The 23623-nt window shown below is 42.2% G+C and overlaps 1 protein-coding gene across 1 annotated transcript; it reads left to right on the top strand.

The window, feature by feature from the left end:
• Nucleotides 1-2680: 2680 nt before the first annotated feature.
• On the top strand, nt 2681-21552 carry LOC104618066 (FERM, RhoGEF and pleckstrin domain-containing protein 1-like). Its single transcript, XM_010283571.1, has 11 exons — nt 2681-2797; nt 6035-6272; nt 8174-8304; nt 11191-11259; nt 13234-13323; nt 14447-14529; nt 14831-14943; nt 15458-15621; nt 18115-18222; nt 19321-19472; nt 20608-21552. Exons 1-11 carry the CDS (start codon nt 2681-2683, stop codon nt 20687-20689), a joined length of 1347 nt encoding a protein of 448 aa, XP_010281873.1. The 3' UTR covers nt 20690-21552.
• The last annotated feature ends 2071 nt before the right edge of the window (nt 21553-23623 follow it).

The raw sequence follows: 23623 nt of genomic DNA, 5'->3' as shown, positions 1-23623 counted from the left end.
GATTTGAAAGCCCTCAAACTGTTCAAAAAAAAAGCCTTGGACCAGTTGGCAGCTAAAGCCAATGAAGGGGAATGTTCCTGATGCTTTCATGTGACTGATGTGATGAGATGCCGTGCAAGCAGTCAGTGCTGGCTGTGCTGAAGAGGGGCCAGGGGGTCAACTTTTAGGAAATAAGGATCTGACTGTTCAATAAACAACTGCACTAAATATTAGCTGAAGTTCACAGAGTCAGTGGAACCACTCACTGTGACTTCAGTAAGCTTGGGGTCAGCCTTCGAGTAGCTAGCTAGTAGATAGGAAATTTGTAATGAGTATTCCAGCCAACCTGTATTGTAGCCTTGAGATCAGAAAAGCAATTTCTATTTAGAAATAGCAGTCAGTAATGATGTACTTAATATTTATCTTGGCAGTAAATCAGAAAGGTACCAAACTGCTGAAGTCCATTAGATTAAATCAAATGTAGAGACATAAAAAGGATCCAGGCAATGCCAGAGAGTTAGAGAATAACACATAAAGCAAGAATTCTTCTAGAGATAATTACCGAATACCACGTCGTTACTAGCAGCAGCACAAATTCATCTGGCTTTGACATTTCTGGGATCGTGTGCGGCGGCGCAGCGTGAACCGTTTGGGATGGGATTGCTGCACACTGGCTGCATGAGTGGAGGGCGACGTTCCCGTGCTTCCTCCCAGTGCAGTGCTGTCGCCTTGGACTTCACATGACTGTGGTTTTCAGTCGGGCGTGCTTTGATGTGCACCACTTTGAGCAGAGCTTTAGTGGCTGGGAAGTTTTATTTACAACCTCTCACAGGGAAATCTCAGTGGGGAGAGCTGCTGGATGGGTAGGGCATGGGGGGAGGGAAAGGCAGGGAACAGCACAGAGGGGAGATGACTTGACAGACAGAGGCTTCCTGGAGACAGAAGTTGAACTTCTGTCCTCTGGTAATGTGGAAGCTGTAGTCTTGTAATATCTGTACATACCTCTCTGGTTCCTTGCAATATAGAGCATTTCTTGGGCATATTTGGGCTATGGCAGTGACTGTATAATGCAGTGCTTTTGCCAAACTGGCAGTGCTGATTAAAGTTACCCTGGGCACAACCCAGCTTCCTACCCTGGTATAACCTTCGGATTCAGAAAAAAACATAAAAAATCTTGTTGAGAACTGTATTTTTATTGCTTAAATAGGCATGTGAGTGCCTGGGAGACTTAACACAATAGGAAATAATTAAAGACAGCCTATGAAACTGGATGCTGTTCAAACGAACATGGAGCAATCCCTTGTTTATTGGCTGAGTCTCTGTGTCTGTTGAGGGATAAAATAGGAGATGTTACTGTGTAGTATTCATAAGCTGTGCCCTCCACATTCCCCGGTTAGAAAAGCATGTAGAGCATGAACGTAACCATGTTTAACTTCACAAAACAAAATATGTGTCTGACTATGCCTCCGTTCATGTAATAATATGGATTTTTTAAAATAAAAAAATTTTATATGTTGTATTCTTAACAACAGCTACATCCTCTGTGATTTGGTGAGTGTGGGACCTCTGTGGTTAAGTTGCTGGTACTAAGGAATGGAGTGATTTACTGTCTGGTTGTCCACTTCGCTGCACACAGAATTTTCTTACAAGTGTGAACTACTGCAAGTGGGTGAAAAACAAATAGGTCTGTTTAGCAGTAACACAAAACGGAGGTCCTGTTATCCTTGGGTTCATTTAGAGCTTGGTTATGTTTCTGTCCCCTTCCAAGGTAGTGCATTTTTTTGGCTGAATTGCAGTTGCTCATGTCAGGACTGGATCTGCCTCGGTACTCAGGGGGAGTTGAACTGAACTTTAAAAATTGAGGACAGCACGTAAAAAGCCATGCTGTGGGGAACGTGGATGCAGTACTGGAAGCTGGAAAGGGGAGGGGTACAGCGCTTCTCCCCACACTCTCCTTAATGATTTTCTTTCGAAAACTTAACTTGGTTGGAACAGATCTGTAACAGGTTCTTACATTAATGATTTTTCCTCCTGTGTTTTCTAAGAGATGTGTTTGGTTCAGTCAGAGTGTGGTACCCCTGACTGTCTCACACATGGGTTTAGAAGCAGGAATATCTTTTTCATCAGGAGCTGGATTTCTCCCAAATGGAGCACCCACCCAAGTGCAGCTGGCTGGGTGGGAGGGAGCAGTTTGCATTTTTAATACCAAAAGTGACACACTGAAAGAAAATTCCTGCCAGTATGTAAGACTTATGAGTCAAGTCCAGATGCTGGGAGGATTTTTTTTTGTCCCGCTGTCCCTTGCACAAACAGAAAGCTTTTGAAAACAGGAACACCTGCAGGTCCTGTTTCGGGATGCAGTCCTTGTTCCTGAACAGAATTATTCTTCTGCTCAAAGCCTATGGATTGTCACGGGATTTTGATGTCTCCCTCTTTCTCAAGCCATTTCCAGTCTTCTCTGGTGTGTTTAAAAATGCTAGCAATTTTCTTTAATGGTCTAATCCTTCTGTTCAGTGCCTGCCCTCTCTGTTAGGAATGCAAGCTAGGCTGGGTGAGGGGTGTACCGTACCTGGGAATTACATGTCCGTCAGGAAGATTCCTCACACGCTCCCGAGTGAAGGAGCATGGGGGTCAGGAATTTAAAAGAAATGAACTATTGAGTTCCTTTGTGTGCTTAGAAGTGATTATGTGGTTTTATTGCATGACTGAAGTGTGTGCTGTTTCTGTTGCTGACAGGGAAGGCCGCTCTAATGCTCACATTAAAGGAGATTACCAAAGAATCGGAGATGTTATGCTGAAGAACATTCAGAGTATGAAGGTAGGAATGATCCTATAACTGTTAAGCTTTGACACAGATTAACATTAGCGTGCTTTTCGTTTTCATATGATGCTGCCTCTTGTGCTGGTTTTTGCCAATTGTCATCAAGGCTTATGCTATGAAAGTTTCCTTTGATGAGCTGTCAAGTGTTTGGTGAGCCCTGAGATTTCAGAATTGCAAGCTGATTTTAAATTGTCCAGCCCCTTTCCTCAGTCCACTCTCCAAACATAGGAACAACAAACACAAAAGTTCAGGGACATTTCATTTCCAGTTCTTTTTTCTTTCAAATAAGAAAGCAAACCATCGGAATTTGTGTGGCTGAAGAGACTGTTCAAACGCCCAGTGTGCCTACTTGTGCATCCGAATATGAATGTTAAGATATCGTAGGAGTAGTGACCATAACCTGAATATTGATTTGATTTGGGAAACTTATATTTGTGCACTATGGTGCCAAGTTAGGTGAAAGGTTTTTGAATAAATGTAAATAATTGCCTTTGATCCCTTTTAAAGCTAAAAGCAAAAATAATGTATGAACTGTAAATCTAGGTGTAACGTTCAGCAGACTTTGCGTCCGTTCTTAGCCTGGCCGGAGTTGCATTTTTGATGCTACTGTGTTGCTGAACAGCGTGGAAGGCAGGCACAGGAGCCTGTGAAAACCCAGCACGGGTGGCTAACACACAGCTCACCCTGTTAACGTGTCTGTGTATCCAGGTGTCGTGGTTTAGCCCGGCGGGTGGCTGAAACAACCACCCAGCCATTCGCTCGCACACACGCTCCCCGAGCGGGATGGGCGAGGGAATCTGGGGGGAAAAAAGGTAGAACGTGTGGATTGAGATAAAGACAGTTTAATAGGACTGCAGAAAAAAAGAATAATAATAATGATAATAATAATAATGCTAAAAGAATATACAGAACAAATGATGCACAGCACAATTATGCTGACCAATGCCCAGTTAGTACCCGAGCCGTGGCCCCTCCCCAGCCGATTCCCCCGTTTGTATACGGAGCACAACACCGTATGGTATGGAATATCCCTGTGGCCAGCCTGGGTCAGCTGTCCTGGCTGTGTCCCCTCCCAGCTCCCCGCGCACCCCCAGCCTCCTCGCTGGCAGGCCGGCACCCGAAGCCCGACCTGCTCGCTGGCAGGCCGGCACCAGACGCCAGACAGTCCCTGCCTGCTTAGCAACAACCCAAAACATGTTATCAACATTATTTTCATCCCAAAGCCAAACCACAGCACTATACCAGCTATCGGGAAGAAAATTAACTCTATCCCAGCCAAAACCAGGACACCAAGTCTGTGTGCGGCAAAATATGGCTACTGCACCTTCAGGACATGGATCTTAAAGTGCTTTCAAAACTATCATAAACCTTTCCTGGGTGATTGCCACTTCGGCATTCTGTGGTTAGTGCATGCAGCAGCCTTGAGTCCTTGCCAGCCTGGAGGAAAGGGCAGTTTAGTCTTTACAGCTCTCCTGAGACATTAGTTAGTACTAGGCTTATCTTTCAGAAGGACAGAGAGTAATGAAGAGAGGTTAAGTGATGTGCAAGTGATTATAGAGCAAATCAGAAAAAGAGAATGCAGAAATCTTGATTTACAGTCCCCAGCAAAGACAGCTTTGTCACCACGAAGGCAACCTTACCCTTTCTGCAGTGTACTTAGCAGGAACTGCTTTTTCCCCTCGAGACACAATTCAGAGGCAGTGGAAAAAACTCAGGGAGGACTTTTCTACCTCCGTCCCTGCTCTCAAGAAGTACGCACCTTTTCACAAACAGTTTTTGCAATCTCAGCTTCTGACAGACTCCGCTTCTGCTCTCAGTACCTTGCAGCATTAAATTGTCTGTCCTTCACTGTCTGCACGTCCTTCTGTGGCACTAGTTTAAAGGCAGCGTACAGTCCTCACTGTGACTTAGACCCGCCAGTGTGCTTTCACCTTCGCCGTCCTCTCTTTCCTGTTAGATTTTGTTCTTGCTTTGAGAACCGCCACCGCTGGTAAGCACAGATATTTGGAGGAAAGAGACAAATCCCAGTTTGACTTGAACTGCACTGAAAACAACAAAGTTAGTTAAGACTCTGTGTATTTATCATGAGAACTGGTAAAAGACCTGAAAACTGACACTCCTTGTTTAATTATCATAAGAAAGAGATTAAGAGCAAGTAATTAATGGACTACCCTCTGTAGTAGTCCAGAGGGTCTGCTCTGTCTTTGCTTGAGTTACAGGCTTGTAAAATGAATATGCAGTGTATGGAGGAAGCAGCCTGGCTGTAGGGAAGATACATTTCTGCTAAGAATGTCACAAATCACAGGGGAGAGGAAGAAGTTGATCAGAAATGTGTCAAAAAGCACAAGCTTTAGATTAAGCCAAACTGTCCTCTGAAGTCCATTCAGCATACATGTTCAGTTTCTTTTTGTCGCTGGTTAATATTCTGCCATGTACTGGGAGACTTCATTTGGCTGGTCAGAGAAGCTCTGCATCCTGAAGATCCAGTTTACCTTTTCCAAAACACAAATGAAGCCCCTGTGTTAATTGTTCAAAATGCCTGGGATCCTGGACCCTAAATGAAGTTACATATTGCACGTAAACCTCATTCACTTGCCGGTGTGTAACTCCCCCGCTGCCAGTGGGATCGTCTTAGAGACTGCCCTAAGGAGAAGAGGACGTAATCCGAGGATGAATAACTCTAACATACCCATTTCTGTCAGACAGCTCCTCTATTTTTTGTGTTTGTTCAGCTTCCCAGGAGATGCAACTTCTCATTAATAATAGAGGAGCAGAAGCTAGAAGTCCAGTTGTCCGCATCGTAGTTCCCCAAAAGCACCTAAGGAAACTAGGGCAACTAAATCCCTTCATCCTCCTAGAAAATCCCATTTTGTTTCCTAGTTGTGCATTTGCATTGTCTAGCTCTCTCTGTTGCACCTACCCTTGCATGAGCTATGTTCATGTCATCTCCGTGCCTTTGGATTTCTCACTGATAGGAGATTTAGTTTTGTTTACTCATGTACTCTTGTTTCACAGGGAATGCAGAGGGGGCGGGAGGATGCACTTCAAATGAGACATGCCGTTTCTCCTTGTCAAGTGACTATCAGAACCATTGTGTTGCTTAGTGATTTTGTTTGCAAAATCTCAACTGCTGTGCTAGTTTGATGTTTTTTATTGGAATAGGTTTGGGCTGAGTCATGTCTCATGGGGATTGCTAATAGCTCTACCACATGCTCTTTTCTTTGTGCATGTAAGCAACTGACAATTCACCTGTGGAAGCACGATGAGATTTTAATGGAATTGGAGAATGGAATCAAGAATTCACGCAAGCTGGAGACCTTCTGCAGGGATTTTGAGCTACAGAAAGTCTGCTACTTGCCTCTCAATACCTTCCTTCTCAGACCTTTACACAGGCTTATGCACTACAAGCAGATAATGGAGAGGCTTTGCAAACACTACCCACCAAGCCACGTAGACTTCAGGGATTCAAGAGGTAAGTAAGAGAAAAGACACCAATTCCTGGAGCTGGGGAATGACATCCAAATCTATTAGAGGTGCATGGCTGGACAAAAAAAAAAAAAAATCTTTTTTTTTAAGCCTACACGGAAGGAGGATTGAGTTGCAAAACGTAGCACTCAGAAGACCAGAAATGGTAGGATTAAGGTTGTTCTTGTATACACATTATGCCACAGTCTAGACAAGTACTTGGAAGAGAAATCTGCTGGGGGTTATTAAACACACAGAAATGACAAGCAGTTCAGGAAGTCACTTGAACTGAAAACAGTTGGGAGGTTGGGAACATACCATATGTGTTTGTCTTGTTCCCAGCTTTCCCTGGAGATCCACTAGGAACACAGAATATTGAGCCAGGTGAACCTTTGGTCTGACCTAGTATGGCTGCTGTTATTATGTCTTTAAGTGTTATTTGTCTTTTTTACAGACATAGCGTTTGCTCTATTACCATTTCCATGATTTGTTTCAGTAACTCAAAGCTGCCAACATGTTTTTTTTTTCTAAATGTGAAGAAATTTTCCTCATGTAGTTTGAACTCACTGCTTGCTATTTCTTTTTGATGATTTGTTTTCCTCCTTTCTTACCTTGTCCCCCACCCCTGTTGTAAGCTATCTACATTTAAAGATAACTATGTTATCTATACAGTTAGCACTCAGTGCAGATCTACAGAAGGACTTGGGCAGGGAGGATGGCTTGGCATGACTGTTCCCAGCTGTAAGGTCTTAGCTGAGTTAGCTGGCTAAGTTCCCTTAGATGTTGTGCCATGAAAGCCACAGCAGGCAACGCACAAAACACAGACGTAACTTGACCTGTAGCAATAGGAAATGCCACAGAGGTCTGTGGCACTGAAGTGCTGCATGACACAGATTTTTGCCTACATGTAGCTGCTACCTGAATGATCTCAAGGAATGCAGCGAGTAGTGCCTTCATTTCTCTTAGCCAGGGCTAGATGATGAGGTTGATGTGTCCATTCCCATCTCCCCAGAGAGTGCAGTAGCTGTCAAGGTTTGATTCCTGTTCCACTTTTGAAATGGATATGAGGTGGTGAAATGATTTGCAGCCTAGTTCCCCGAGCTGACGTACTGCGTTGTTGGCACAGCAAAAAGACAAGACATGGGAAGCAGATCGGCAGCAGCCTACGCTTAATTTGGCTTCTGCTGCTGCAGAGTGGGACTTTGTAGTGTCTGCTTCCTCTTACATTCCACCTGATCCTTCTTCACACAGCAAAAATCCCCTTTGACAATGGAGATTTTCCTTAGGAAAACCACTCCCAGGTATTAGGTCACTCACTGTTGGCAGTCTCTTTGGAGAGAATGAAGTAGAGCTATGATGCAACTCAGCAACGTGTAGCCCTTTTAGTTGTTCTCATTATGGGGACTGAGGACAAACCTCAAGATTACTGGGTTTACCATCTGAGATGATACAATAAGTGATGCTTCTATTTCCTGGTGTTTTCAAATAGCGACTTGACGCTGTGTGGTGCAGACTGTGGAAAAAATGCATTTTTTTCAAGCATAGAGAAGATCCCTAGATTAACTGGAGAGGTAGGAAATCAAATCCTTTAGGAGAATCTATTCATAGGTGCTCTGAATTAACTCAAATATTCCTACAAAGTTCCTGTGACTAAAACAGAGCAAACTTTTGGTTGAAGAAACAGACTGTCCCTTCATTACAACACTCCACCCTCTCCCCTCCACTCCATAAGACGATGTTTAGAGTTTGTGCAGTTTTTAGTCTGCCTGAGTAGCTTTAGCCTGTGAAGAAGGAGGGTGACACAAGAAGGGTGCTGTTCATGAGCTGGGTGCTGCAGACAAAAGCCATCTTTCTTTTTGAACATTCTTGAAAATCTTTAGTAAGTATTTTATGGTTTTGTCCATCTAGCTGCTCTGGCTGAGATTTCTGAAATGGTGGCTCAGCTCCATGGCAATATGATAAAGATGGAGAACTTCCAGAAGCTGCATGAACTCAAGAAAGACTTGATAGGCATAGACAATCTGGTGATCCCAGGAAGGGTAAGTAGCAGAATTGTGATCAAGGTCTGATACAATTTTAAAGCATTAGATATGGTTTAGAAACCTGTTTATTAGCAGCAGCTGTGAAATTGCCTTTCCTCACATGAACCTTTTTCTCTCACCAAAAACTATCGAATGTAAACATAATAATACCGTAGAAAACAGCAGCCTTTAAAGCGGGAAGAAGCAATCATCTTAATTACCTTTTTACTGATTTTATTAGGTTTATCTTATGTATAGATTTGGACAGTTGTAGGCAATTCCAAATATTATTACAACGGAGGTGTAAAAATGTAATATATGTCGCAGGATTCAGAGCTTGAGCAGTTGCACATTTCCTCATTTCTTGCTGCCCTTAATTTTTTTTTTTTCCCCAACCCTTGATGCTAGAGCATGGCAGATTCAAATAAATGTTGGTGCTGGAGGACCTTCAGCCCTTTCACGATGCCTAGCTTTGAAACTTACGGCCCTGGGGCCGAACAGTCTCTTTAGTCTACGTGTAACATTAGCCAATAATTTTTGAGACAGTTTTGCCTTAAGTAAACACTTTTAATTGTGTTATAAAAATACCAGCATCTCTCTCTTTGTTTCTTGTCATGCTTTTTCAAAAAATGGAGGCTTATTTCAGAATAAATGAGCTTCAGTATAGTATGTGTAGCCTTTTTTACTTTTCTCTGTGCATGTATCTGTGCATGCAAACTTGGGAGTTGTCTGTTGTTGAAGTAACTTTCTCCCCACTCTCCTGACTTTCATGTGTAATACACAAAAAAAGTACTTGTGGCAACTGAAATGCCAAGGAAAATGCATCGCTAGGCTGTTCTCATCCCCTCTGCATTTCTGGGAAAGAGCTTGGAAAACAAAGATGAGTTTTGCATTGAACTGCAAATAAGGCAGCACTTGAACTTGCCCTGCAAGCCTGGCCATCCAGCCCTGGCGCACTCCTGCAGGCTGGCCGGACCACCGCTCAGCGAGAGCCACAGCCTGGGGACTGCTTGCCGTGCCGTGTCCGTGTCTGCTGCCACAGCCGGGTCATGGCAGAGAGTCGGCTTGCTGAGCTCTCTGGGATCCTTCATCCGAATCCTTCATTTAAGGATTCAAACGTTTTGAAGAAGGGGTTGGAAGCTGATGTGCCCTTGGAAGACGGCGCCGAGCGTGCGTATTTCTCAATTGGTGGCTGTTCCCCACTCCCTCACTTTGCCTCTTCCCTGTCTCCCAAGCTGCCGCCACGGCTCGTGCCTCCTTCCAGTGATCCACAGACTGTTCACTTCCTTGGCAAGCCCCGCAGGACATTTCACAGCCTGTGCATCTGTCTATCACATGAAATTAAATGCTGTCATCGGTTGTTTCTGCTACCCTATTTAAAGACAGAGCAGTCTTCCGCTTCTAGGAAGTTCAAGAAAAAGGCGGAGGAGGCGCAGAGGTTGTTCGCCTGCCAAGGCAAAAAGCATTGGCCACCATGCTCTGGCACGTGCCCAAGATGTCGCTGCTTTCCAGCCTTTTGGCCGCTCTTCTGGCTCCAGCTGAAGTCCCTGCCCCAGTGCTGGCCAGGCTGGGAAGCAAATGCCGCATTCAGCCGTGGCTGGGCTACCCAAAGGTTGCTGAGCTCCATGACTCAGAGGAGAAGTCTCATGTTAGGCTGGTGATTCAGCTGTCCCAAAGGCACCTTGTAGGTAACCATGCTGTTCACATTGCCCCAGACTGGGGTCTCTGCTGCCACCGAGCTGGTTCCTATACTGGACATTAAAACATCCCATGGTTGGTTGTGTTTGCAGACTGCAGTGACCTGCAGCTCTTTGCCGTGGTGGTGCTAAGCCACCATTGCGATTGCAATGGTCACCGTGCTAGTGACCATTAGGTGGTACCTTATAAATAGTAATTATGATCAATATTTTGTGGTGGTCGACAACAGCTTCTGGTGGCCTCTCTGGTAACATGAGCTTACTGCGATATAGGGATAACCACCTCTAGCCTTTTTCTGCTCCTTAGCCCTTACGCAATGCAGGTAGGGGACTGGACGTATCACAGCAACCCTAAGGTGACTGGAGTGTCTCTCTGAACAGATTAATCTTCGACAGCCAGTTTATTGCTAAGCTGCAGGTGATTCTGATGCTTTATGTGCCTTTTACATGCACAATTATGAGTAGAATGACCTTTGAAAGACTGTAATAAATAAATATACACCTCTTGGCAGAAGCTGGAGGGAGTGACTGAAAAATGATACTTTCATGGGTTTCAGATAAGTGGAAGGGTGAGTACAGTTCACAGTAAGCGTAGGAAATCCAGCATTTTGAAAGTTTCAGACGTGCTACTTGGCCTGTAATTCCATCCCTGAACATTCTTAAATGGTTTGATCTGAATTAATGTAATGTACTGTATTACACAACATGGATGGGACTATAGTAACTCACACTGCCAGACAAATTTCCTGCTGCTTCTGCTGCTGATGGTGATGTTGACTTGTGGTAGCTGATTTTACATGTCAGTGAAGAGCTGTGTATGCCATATGCACAACAGAAGCTTACCAATGGCTAACCAGTAACATACAGGCCAACTTATCGTTAGTTTTTACATCATCTGTCATGTGAAAAATACTCATTCAAAACTGATGAAAGAGGGAGCTGTCTGAAGGAATCAATGTTAGGTAAAGAAAGTTTTGCCCAGTTGAATTTTCTTAAAAATGAATGAAAGACTATGAAGGAGTTTATCCTAAAGACAGTTATGAATTGAAATAAATTATCCTGTAAATAAGACTTTTAACATATTTATTAGAGAAAATAAAAAGTCATGGTGACTGATAGTCAAGTAGTCATATTTATGTTTGCATAATAAAATATCCTCATCATTTTTGCAGAAGATACAAATTTGTTTTGTATTTATTTCCCACAGGAGTTCATTAGACTGGGCAGTCTAAGTAAGCTGTCTGGAAAAGGTTTACAGCAACGGATGTTTTTCCTGGTAAGCAAGAAGAGATTTTTTCTTTATATATATTGGCAACTGTTAGGCAAACTGTTAGACTCGAATTGTCAATTAAAGTATTTTTAAACAGCCTTATTTAACATAATATGTCACCTATGTAGCTGGTTGTTAAGATATTAATGCTTCTGTCCAAATCCAATGTTCTGTTTGTAACTGCTTCTTAGAAAGATAGAACTATTTACTTTCATATGACACTGTGAATATCGTGATGAAGTAATACCTCCTGGCACATTGTCCTAAATAAAAGCAGAGTCATAATAAAATGAGAAGTGGCACCAGGGTTAGCGATCACGTCCAGAAAAGAAGATAGAGTAACTCCTGGTTGATATGAATGATAATCCACATAATGCTCTTGGGACACATTACAGAACTAAGTTTCTCCACAAACCATCCAGCTTCAGCCCATGAGTGCCCAGTGTGCTGAGGGATCTGCCTTTACCTTCAGATACTTTTGGAGCTCTTGCCCTAGCAAAGATTATCTCCTCCCACCATCACTCACAGCATTTTCAGGTTACGGTGATCTCACTCGGTCTCCAATCCACAAGAGCCGACCCGATGGTTCCTCTTCTCTACTCTTCCTGGCCAGCTGAATTGCTCCCAGGCCCCTCATCCTGCTGCTGCTCAGCCCTTGGTGCTGGGGCACTGGGGTGCCCAACAGATTTTATAGTCCAGTGTCACAGGGCAAAACATTAAAGAATCAGTGCAGCATGGCAGGAAAATATTTGCTTGGCTTCTTGTATGCAAAACATGAAGACAATGGGTGTGTAGAAAAGCTTGTTGAGTGTTTTATGAGATGTTTGAAAATTAATCTTTCAAATGAGCCCAAAGATATAACCACTAAATCTACCCGAGTAGGATTATCCTCTGCCTTTAAAGGCATTAAAGAGGAAGCCTAAAGGATATGGCACATATTTTCTTGCATATCACATTCTTGTTACGAGCTGATGCATCAGCATTATACTTGTATAAAACTTTTAAAAAATTGAGCCTAGATTCTTAAGTCAGTCTTAGTTTTTATCGCTTGCTCGCACTGTCAAAGAAGTCTTTGGTCTGTCTCGAGGACCATAATGGTTTTGGAGTTAAAATCCCATGTCAGTATTCTGAGACTCTGAATACATGTGGAATATTTGGCAAAATTAAATCCCCCTCTAGCGGCCAGTCCACATAGCTTCATGAATTATTGCTGTTGGGTTATAGATGTCTTTGGAAGAGCTCTGTTTCACACCACAGAGTATGATTTTTCTTGATGCAACTGTCTGGTTTGAGAAAAACATCCTTTGACCCAGGTGGCACAGTGAAAATACGCCATTTGTATTATGGCAACAAAATGCAGGTGATTATTTGACATGCTTTTGGCAACTGCTGTTACATGCAAGAAGCTCCACAAATTGAGGTATTTGGTCTCTTCACCTTGAGGTTTCTAACCTAAAGCCACCTACCTTAGACCAGGTCTCACAGCTTCCTTCTGAATATGTGGAATAATAAACAACCTCTTACTTCGTAAGAGTTGAGTTGGGCACGCCTCTCTGGGGCATGCTTGCTCATTTTTCCACACAAATCAGAAGAAAATACTGGTAAAACACACTTAACCTTTCATAGCTTCCAAGTGCAGCGGAGCGTGAAACGCGCTACTTCGTTTCACTGCTGTTGTGGCTTGTTAGTTCTGACCCAGAGATCACAAAGGGAATATTAGAAGGCATCAGAAGATATCCAATGGAAAATTGTGGGAACGTGCCTAAGACTAGCTGGGAAGGAGGGCAGGGAAAGTAACAGGCGCTAATACTGGGTACTGGAATATTGTGGAAGCCAGTATTTTGGATTCATGCATGGGGACTGCCATATAAATAGTCAGCCAGCACTGGCTAACCTTCCTGTATTTAGCATTCTGATTTTTTTTTTCCTACATATGTACATGCCGACATCATTCTAGTAATGCTTATTCTTGCTTTTTAGTTTAACGATATTTTGTTGTACACAAGTAGAGGCCTGACGGTATCAAATCAGTTTAAAGTCCACGGGCATCTTCCGCTGTATGGCATGACAGTAAGTATTGCGAGAACTGAAGGGATTCATGCTTAAATGGCCATTTGTGGTCCCATCTTAATTGCTTGACTAGTTTCTGCTGGATCGAAAGCGGCAGCAGAACACTCTTCTCTGATTCAGAGAAGTTGTGGTTACATTCTGCAGTGCCCGACGAGGCTGGGTTGGCTTCGGCATGTGTTCATGCAGCCTTCTACGCAAAGGTCATTATATAGTAAAAGGGGGAGAGAAGTGATATTTTGGGGGAAGCTTCCTCATAATGCAACCTTCTCATGAGATGGGTTCTTCGTTTTTCTAAACTATGACTTTAACCATGATTCTTACAAGTAATTCATCACCAATTGCTTATAGACACACTGTGCAAGGCAAGTAATCGGTAGTGACCATATCATTTCTATAAAAAAACATTCCTAATCTTTTCAGCGCTGTATCTTAAAGCCAAAGCAGTGGGAAACTGGCAGCAATGTGTCATTTGTAGAGCTTGTTGCCATTTTTCTGGAAAACACCCAATTCGAGCCAATAGCACATAGTTACCTCTTTTTCTTACATGATTTCAAAAATATTTTTGCTAGTTTCAAAACACTTTCATTCCCGCCATTATTTGCATTGGAACTTCTCATGTGTTTGTATCTATCCCGTACTGGTTTCCTGAGGATTGAGTTAAGTAATCACTACCACAGTAACTGAATTTCACCTGCAAGGCTTCAAGTTTTATCTAATGTTTCTAGGAATCTACTTAATTATTGATGTCTGTTTGGCATGGACTTGTTCGTAACAGAACTGTGTTATGCTGCGGTGTCCAGAGCACTCCCAGCCTTTAAGATGGGCTTTGGTATGACAAATCAGTCTTCTGATAAAAATACCATTATTTTCCTTTTTTTTTTTTGTGATATAAAGCAGAAGAAAACATGCTTTTGGTTTAAAAGGCTATTGCAGAACTTCATATTTTTCCAACTTGCAAGCCACCATTCTTTTTCTCAATGTTTTCTCAAGCTCGCAATGTTGTTTGTGAACATTTCTCTTACTTTTCTTTTCCCCAATGATAAGAGCTTGTTCAGTTCACTGTTTCACCTTAAGAAATATGTACTTCCTGCAATCTGAGTGCATTTGGGCTTTTATCTCTCAGATAGAAGAAAGTGAAGAGGAATGGGGAGTTCCTCATTGTCTAACGCTACGAGGTCAACACCAGTCCATCGTTGTTGCTGCAAGGTAATTCAGTGGAGACAACATGCACACATGTAAACTGTATTTCTCTGCAGCTTTCACAGTGGGACAGATGGAAAAGCAGGGAGGCATCATTTTGTTTGGATTTGCTCAATAAGGTAAATGGTAAAAAATAGAGCGGCAATCATGCAAGTCAGAACCAAAACTAAGTTATTAGGAAAAAACCCTAGCATCTTCTGTCTGAATTTATGTCTTTAAACTAAAAGTAAGCTCAGCTTGTGAGTATTTCTAAGAGTTTGCTTTCAGCCTGTATGAAAGTGAATAAACCCTGAATTTTCATTGTTAGTACCCGTGCTGAAATGGACAAATGGACTGAGGACATTCAGATGGCAATAGACCTGGCAGAGAAAAGCAGTGGCCCTGCCCCAGAGTTACTGGCTAGCAGCCCACCTGACAATAGTAAGTAAATGCTAGAGAGTAGGTTTTATTCACTCGGGCCAGTATGACTGGTGATTGCTGCTAAGCAAAGTGGTGAAAAATGCTGGCCACAGATCAAACTGATAGATTTTAAGTTGTTTTTTTTTAATATGTATGTGTAGATATATATACACACCCTTGTATATTTATATATGTGCCATTTTAATATTCTTGTTGATGTTACCAGAAAGTTTCACTGAATAGAGAAGTGACTTAAACATAACGATTCCAGGAACTTTTTAACAAGGTTTGGGCAGTACCTGTCCTTGGAAGGTACTAAAAGCACCAACAAAGCACGGTAGTTAGTCTTTGATTCTAACACTTGCAGAAACACATTTTTAAAAAAAAAAAATCTAACATCTGCACAAAATTATTTCTAAAGGTGTGTTTTAAAATTAGTTCACAACATTGTGGACAGAATTGACTTGTTTAATTTTTCCAATTATATATGTTGTTGCATAGAGGAAGAAAGATGCTTTTTCCCTGCATTTCATAGAGTCTCCTGATGAAACTACTGTAGACCAGGAATCTGAGGACGACCTCAGTGCATCCCGCACCTCACTCGAACGTCAGTCACCACACCGTGGCAACACTACGGTGCACGTCTGCTGGCACAGAAATACCAGTGTTTCAATGATCGACTTTAGTATTGCTGTGGAGGTATCTGCCTCAGAACGATCTGAACTGCAGCTCCAGACTCGCTCTTGAATGACAATTTCCTTTTTGCTCCTCCTTAACAAGTGCACTGTTCCGTTGCCTCCTTCTGGGGAAGTTTCAGGCACACCTATTAAACTGACTCCCGTGTCCTCAAATGATGGCATGAACCATCATTCAAGAAACACGTATCCACTCCCTTAGTGCATCTTTGTAAAATCAGTTAGAGCAGTAATTTTCATAGAAGTACCTGCCCAAAAAAATGCTGATGCCCTCTAAAATTTAAAGCAGGTCAAACTGTCTTAATGCTTTCAGTTACAGAGGCATTAAGTCATTGCTCGAGCTGAAAGGATATTGTCTTTAGCTGCTGCAGCCAGAGTTTTAATTACATGTATTACTAACGTACTTTCTTTACCTAGCCATCTTTTCTGGAACCTTGTGTCATTGCTCAGTCTCATCTGCTTTTTCTTTATTTGCGTTTTCCACCTCAAAATAAAAATCCTTTTTCCCCCCCAGATCACAGCTAAGCCAATTTGATACACATTCGTTAATTCTGTACTCGACAGACCAGATGCAGACGTTGACTTTTCAAAGATTAAAATGAAAGACTCCTAGTTCAGTGTAGGTTTTAGGATGAGTTGGTAAGCCTGCTTAGCTGTTCTTCCTTCACCCAAGAGAGGCTCCAGGGAGCTCCGAGTACTTTGTCACTGTTCTCATCAAATGGAAATTTATGCTCAATGAAAATGGTAAAAGGAATCTGAAAAGTGGGTCGACTTGCACTCACGCGGCAGCCCTCAGACAGCAGGCTACCGTTGCTCTAGAGGAGACGCACTGATGCAGAGCGTAGAGCTGCAAGGACAGACCGTATTGATAGTTTGTGTAACCGCCTCTGTTTTTAAACAGAAGGCACGCTGGTTGCTGAAATATGGCAAAGGAAATTATTCCATACTAGAAAACGCTGACTGTAGAGCCCCATTTCGATCCCATGCAGGTGGGTTTTCTGCTCTTTATACCCTTATGTCCTGCAAGGGAGGAATAGTTCAGCACGGAAAAAGGTCTCATATTTTTCCCTAAAGCAGAGGACTTCTTATAAATAGATATAAAATTTAAACCAGTGACTAACTCTAACAATTAAAAAATGTAGTTGGGCAAAACTTTTTGTCTGAGATCAGTGCTCATTGTTCCTTATTTTTGTTCCTCCCCGTGCCTCAAATGAATGCAAACAAAGCAGCGAAGACCAGACACACCCTGGAGACATACGTTGTTCTGTGAAAACATCTTCAGCTCCACTGCTGTTCCATGCGTGGCAGGTTACGCTCATGCTCACATCATTCTGTTGGCGGCCCTCACTTCAGCATTATCGTTTATTTTCTTTGTGTCTCTCCCTCCTTTCTGTCTCTCTCGTGGTAGAAGATCCTCTCTCTGTCAGTGACTGTACTTCCCTACCTGCTGGACTGATCAGTGATCAGCGGCCCGTTTCCATTTCATATGTCTGCTGGTACCGAATGCAAAGCCTGTCCTTTTATGATATCCTCCAGAGTAATGAGGTAACAGAAAATTAAGGAGTACACCTGTAACTTAGGGCAAGAAGGCAGCAGTCCAGATATCAGAGAATGGGATGATGTAAAGCAAAGGCTTTAATGTATAACCAAGACTGGTGAAAACAGAACTTTTTCAAGAATATTACATTTCTAGTAGATACATCAGGACCACCAGACTTTGACTATAAAGCCTTACAGATTGAGTAGTTTCTGGATTATATAATGAGAATGATGTAAACAGCTATTTTGATTCAGGTGAGAAGCCCTTACAGTCAACAAGGAATGGGAAGTAATTAATAATTCACTGAGAACTGCCCTTCATTTGCAAGGCACAACGATGCTGGACTTTGCTTTTCAATAGTGAAGATGTAGTTTCTTCAGCCAGACATTAAATACTTGTACTTGGTTACGGCTTCCTCCTCCTTTTTGTTAAAACATCCAAAATCCAGCCAGTAAGGTTAACAGCCCTTGCTTTTGAAATCTTTGAAAAGTTACCATGTGAACTCACTGGGTGCTGAGAGCTCAATCTCTATCTGCAATTCTAAACTACGTCATAATTTTCCTTTACATCATGAATTCATGTCAGACTTTCTGTTTCCATTATTCTATTTAAGTATCATTTGAAAAGAACCAAGGCAGACTAGGATAACAAGACTGATGTTTAGTAATATATTACTGAAAGCCACTTCAACTGAATAAAAAAACCCAAAACAGTAAGTGTTTTAGCTTGAAGTTTTTGGAAGTACCCAGCTACAGACAAAAAGATGGGTTACGCTAAGGACGACTTAGTGGTAGAAAGACTAGTAGAAAGCAGAAGAAAAATACATCCATTCAGCAAAAACATACTCACATACAGCAAGGTCACGTACAACCAGATAAAAGCAGATAATTTTTCTTAGGATAATTAAACTGCAGGTACCTTTCGCTGTTTTATTGGGCTACTTTTGATCTGTTTCAGAACCAACTGTCTGGAAATCTCCTAAGAAAATTCAAAAACAGCAACGGGTGGCAGAAGCTTTGGGTGGTGTTCACCAACTTCTGCATGTTCTTCTATAAATCGCATCAGGTAACAGACTGCACAAGTGTGTGGGGCTGGAGAAGACCTTTTGTTTTTTTCAAAGCAGTAGCAGAGGGAAAAGCAGACGTCAGTCACGGACGCTGTGGGTGAGAGAAGGAGGTGCACTGGCCACGGCTACGCAGCCTGCGCCACTGCTGGAACACGGAGCGGAGCCCGTTCGCATCCGCTCGCCTGTCAGTTGAAGAACACGTGCTTGTTTCCTGAAACTTTCAACAGTCACAATACGTACCGTCCCTAAAAGTGCAACAGATATTTACTTCTGCTTAGAAATCGTGGTGCGAGTTTTAACAAGAGTTTCCTCTTGTACAAATCCTGAGATTATTACAATTTAAAACTTAATGCTGACTTAGAAACTTCATTTACCATCACTAACGCTTAAGTAAGTCAGTCAAGTCAAACAAGAGAGAGCAGTGGCCAATGATTAATCTGTCTGAGCAACCACCCCGCTGCAGAAATAGGGTTTTCCTGTCTAGAATCTGTCAGACTTTTGAATCTCTGTGTTCGAGCAGGACGTAAGCACAAAATAATTCCAATTGCTACGTTGTCCTTTCTTTGCTATAGAAATCCTTAACGATAGAGTTTCTGCACTAAAAAAAAATAAAAGGAAGAGAATGAATTGTAGGATATTCTGCAGGATAAAGAAATTATTTGTCCTTACATGCTGTGCCATGAAGTGAAAGGACTTGGGCAATGAATGCTGCAGGGTGACGGGTACCTTTCTAAAGGAGTAGGTGTCTGCAGGCCTGGGGTGAACGGGCATGGTGCTCTGCCGATGCCAAGCGATGGCGCTTTATGCTCGTCAGCGTGAAAGTAGTGAAAGTCCAAGATGGCAGACAGCTTGCTTATGAGGAAATACTGGTAGGATCAGCCTGCAGCAGGTCCTTGACGAGAAGGATCCATAAAGATGGGCAAGCTGAAACTAACAGACACTTGAGTCCCTTGCCGTTGTCTAAAGCTTTCCACGCGCATGTGGAAACACGATGATGACCTTTAAATGAGTGTGTCTCTTATCTTCCATTTTACTTATGTGCTGTCTTTACTTAAAAGGCATTTGATCTCACAGCATTTTCCATCATTTCTTTTCAGGACAATCATCCTTTAGCCAGCCTTCCTTTATTGGGATATTCACTTACCATTCCTTCTGAATCTGAAAACATTCACAAAGATTATGTGTTCAAGCTACATTTCAAATCCCACGTGTACTACTTCAGGGCTGAAAGCGAATACACATTTGAAAGGTAAGTTAAGTTGGTCTTCTGTGAGAGGGAATTTCGTAAAAATTTTTTCCAAACAAGGATGGCGGATGCGAAGTTTAGTGAATTGATTCAGTTAATACAGTCAAGTAGTTCAGCACAACTAGAGAAAGAAGCCTTTAACATTTTAAAAGATATTTTAAACCTGATAATGCTAGAACCAAGTGGTTGGTTTTGATAACACGGGAGGTGTAACAGTAATCACTGCAAGTCCTGCGTTATGTGCAGGAGGTATCCAGTCCAAATTGATCAGGCAGGCTGCACGGGGAGCTCTATTTCTGACTGCACGCAGCGTGTAAACAAATCACAGGACTTTTCAGTAGCTCTTCAGAATAACTTCACTCCCTCTAGTACAACTCGATGGAAAATCCACACCTGAAATGAAAGCCTAATTTTTCACAGTGGCAGCTGTTCTTACTGTGTATTTCTGCCACTTCATGTAATTTTTACACCTGCCCCTGAATTTCAGATACATGGAGAGCCAGGAAACAGGCACTACTCTTCCTAAATTGTGGTTTCTGGTTGTTCATACTAGGACCTAAGCTAATTCTTTTATATGAAGCATTAATGTGTCAAAAAACTTAATGTCCCCTCATACTGAAGAAAGCTATTGTTAAGTTTTAGCCATGTCAGTCTAAAACAATAAATAAGGCAAACTGTGGGAAAGAGATGATTAAATAAATGAGTAGAATAGGAAAAAAACACAAAAGCCCTTTCTCAGTTCTAGGAAAAAGAAGTAGGAACTGCAGCTAAATTACATTTTCTCACTCCAGAATTGAGTGGTTGGTCTCAACTGCTCATCACTTGGACCATCCAGAAAAAAATAAAGCGATTTGGTGTCTGCAGAACAAATAAAAGCAATACTAAGTTCAAGGATTTGGGGTCCCATCCCCTCTGTTTATCCTCTCTAAACCTCCTTTCATTTATGTGTTTGGCTGTCACTTGGATCCAGAGCCTCTTGAGTTCAGATAGACTTGGGAGTGAGTAGCAAGCGAGGTGCTCCTGTAGGCATGAAAATAAAATTGTGTACAACTAATAGCGCAGACGGTATCTTTCAAGAAATCTTTCCGTAGGAATTGACCGTCCTTTTGTTTGTGTCTCTCCTCGTGCCTCCTCACAGATGGATGGAGGTGATCCGAAGTGCCACCAGCTCCGCCTCGCGCACTCGAGCTCTGAGTCATAAAGAGCCTCACGTCTATTGACGGCTGAACAAGCCGCCGTGTTGATTGTCCGGCAGCTGCTGATTTTCTAGGGGACATTTGAAACTCTTTTCTCCCTCCAAGTTTAGTAAAACTTACTATTTGGTAAAAGAAAAGTAAAAAATAAGTATGGTTTTGCAGAAACTTTCATAATTCCTCAGCAAAGCGGTTTAAGTTCCGTATGTTCAAACTAGCTTACCACCATCCCAGTGGCTGCGGTTCGTTTCATGTCTTGTATTTTGTCATTCTGTGCTGTTTTTAGCTTGTGCCAGTATTAAAATATTGTCCTTATTAGAGTGCCAAAAGCCAAAAGACATTTTATTGCCTCAAAGATTGCACCTAAAAAAAAAAAAAAGACAACTTCACAATCTGGAAACTTTCTCCTCTGAGGCAAACACTATTTCTTCTCTTTTCATAAAAATATATTATTTTTTTTTACCATGTTAATCTAGACTGCTGGATTTTTAAATGTAGATGGACTTTCACAGTATAGAATATAATTATATATACAGCAAGCAGTCTAACAGGAATGAGATGATAACCTTCAGATTTCATTTTTTTTCCCCAGTCTTTCTACATTTAATCAGCAAGGAATTACTAATTTTCTATCTTTAACAAGGAAACAGTTTATGGCTCATTCTCATTTCCCTTTGGGGTTACAAATCCATGTGGTATAAATAAAGTATAGGATTCTTATCTAACCATCTTCCTGGTGCAAGTTGACCAAATTGTTCATCTGTTGGCTTTGAAAAGTGAGTACTACTTGCAAGATGAAAAATTTTTTAAATAATCCAGTGCAATATTATTTGGGCTGTTAATGTACTGTGAATGGTATGTACAAGAAGAAATTAAAGGCTGTGGTGACATTCTGCTGTTTGTTTTACAAACTTGAAAGAAAACCTGTACGCTACGAGAACCACAGCTATTTGTGATGGATTCATTTGTAGAGTGTTTCGGTAACTAGCACGGACTAAATTGCTTGTGAGCTGGGGGTACTACTGACGCCCCAAGTTTTCCATCCTGCCTGCTACACATCCTAGCGTGACTTTCAGTTTGTTGTTGGAATTCCAGTCTCTCCCTCTCTCCCCCAGTGCTCAGTATACAGGCAGCCACAGATACAACCGGCAACGGAAGTACCCACTTCGTAGACCTGGCTGTAACGTTAGCTAACACCGTATTTTGGATGAGCTGTTGGCCCACTCTAAGGTTGGCAGCGCTGTCTGCTATGCTTAGATGCTTTTCCTTACGTATGAAGAAATACTTCACCACGAGGGTGATGTAAAACTTCTGTTAACAGAAGTTCTGCATGCTGGAAATGCATCCATCGCCATTGAGGACCTTTGAGGAGACACAGTGGTAGGCAGAGGGGCCTGAATAGCTCTAGATATGGGAAGTGAAGCTGGGACAACTCTACCCCCCCTTTTTCTGTGTCTAGCTCTTCACTTTGTTAACGGCTTTCCTATGGGCGATGCGTGAAATGGCTAAGAGCTTTGCTTACAACAAAAGGGAATAAAATACCTCACAATACTCTCATACACGTTCCTGTTTCAAGACAGTAAAGCCGCCTTTCTATTTCCCGTCCCCAAAAAGAAACGTACCTCTCGATCTCTGTCTCCTGCCCACTTAGGGCAAGCAGCAAGGCCCCACGGCCACATCCGCGCCACCCTGACAACAGGGAACAAGCATCTCAGCGTTACCTCCCGCAGCCGCGGGGAAACCGTCAGGCCCCTGGGCAGGTAGCTTGTTGCAGTTGCTCTTTTCCTTGGCTATTTCCCCTGAATATCAGTACGGCTATAATAATGACGTCTACCCTATGGCATCGCCTCTGTCCGTCTGTGACATAATGAAGGACAAACTCAGAAAGCAGGTAGAAAAACCTGAAGAACTTTTTCCCAGTTGCAGGTCCCACGGGCTTGTCCATTCCAAGCCTGTGACCCTTCCCTGTGGGGCCAAAGCAAGAGAATTCAACAACTCCGGTGAACCAATAATGTACGGGAACTGCAGCGCTTCAAGACTGACGAGGAATGTGAGCAATGATGTATATAGTGATGAAAAGGGGAAGTAACACAGGCGTAGATTAACAACAACCTCAGCAGCAGCCTACAGGCTTGGAAAAACAAAGCTGAAGAAGCTACAGCAACCAATTTTGCTATGAAGTAAAGAGCTGCAGACCTTATTCCCCCCCAAAATTATTACTGAGCTGTCAAATAGTATCTGCAAAGCCTTACAAGCTAGGTCCCTACAGCTGTCTTTTACGATTGTTATCTGAGATTATTTTTTTAAAAAATAGGAGGGCCATGCCCTTAATTCCGCTAAAATTGAGCTTTATTTTAGATCACTGGGGCTTGTGGGATACAGTCTTCATTACTGCTGTCTGCTGCAGTAGTTTGTTCTGTGTCCTCAAAAGAAAGGCTTTTATTACATTCCTGAAAGCAAGTAACACTTGCTTTACACAAGTAACATTTCTAGGTATGTTTCATTTTCATACAAAGCAAGTTTAGGAAATAATTGTTCTGTAACATCTAAGAAGGCAAAGATCAAGATACAGTGCTATTTATCATGACAGCAGAGACCTAGCTGGGCTGTGGATGCAGCTGCAGAGTATCCACCTGATTCATTCTTCAGCATTTTCACCTTTTTGTATTCTCTTTTTTCCTACAGAAAAGAGGTTTAAAATAAGATTTTTTTCCTTCTTTACCTGTGTGATTTTTAATTATTTTTTTAAATGGTGCTGTCATCTGTCAACATTTTTCTAACCTTATTTCTAAGGTTAACCCAAAACTGAAATCATGGTAAGAGAATAAAAGCGACTGTCTTTACAGTCGTACCTTGCAATCAGTTGAAGTCAATGTGTATGAATAAAACTCATGGTTTACTAGAAAGCTGTAACTAAAGCTATAACTTTACTGTAACTGCTTATTTTTAACCCCGATTCAC

Source organism: Phaethon lepturus, unplaced genomic scaffold (assembly GCF_000687285.1).
Source record: "Phaethon lepturus isolate BGI_N335 unplaced genomic scaffold, ASM68728v1 scaffold1283, whole genome shotgun sequence".
Classification (NCBI taxonomy): Eukaryota; Metazoa; Chordata; class Aves; order Phaethontiformes; family Phaethontidae; genus Phaethon; species Phaethon lepturus.
Note: the sequence above shows the minus strand (reverse complement) of the source record. Positions and strands in the feature narration are given on the sequence as shown.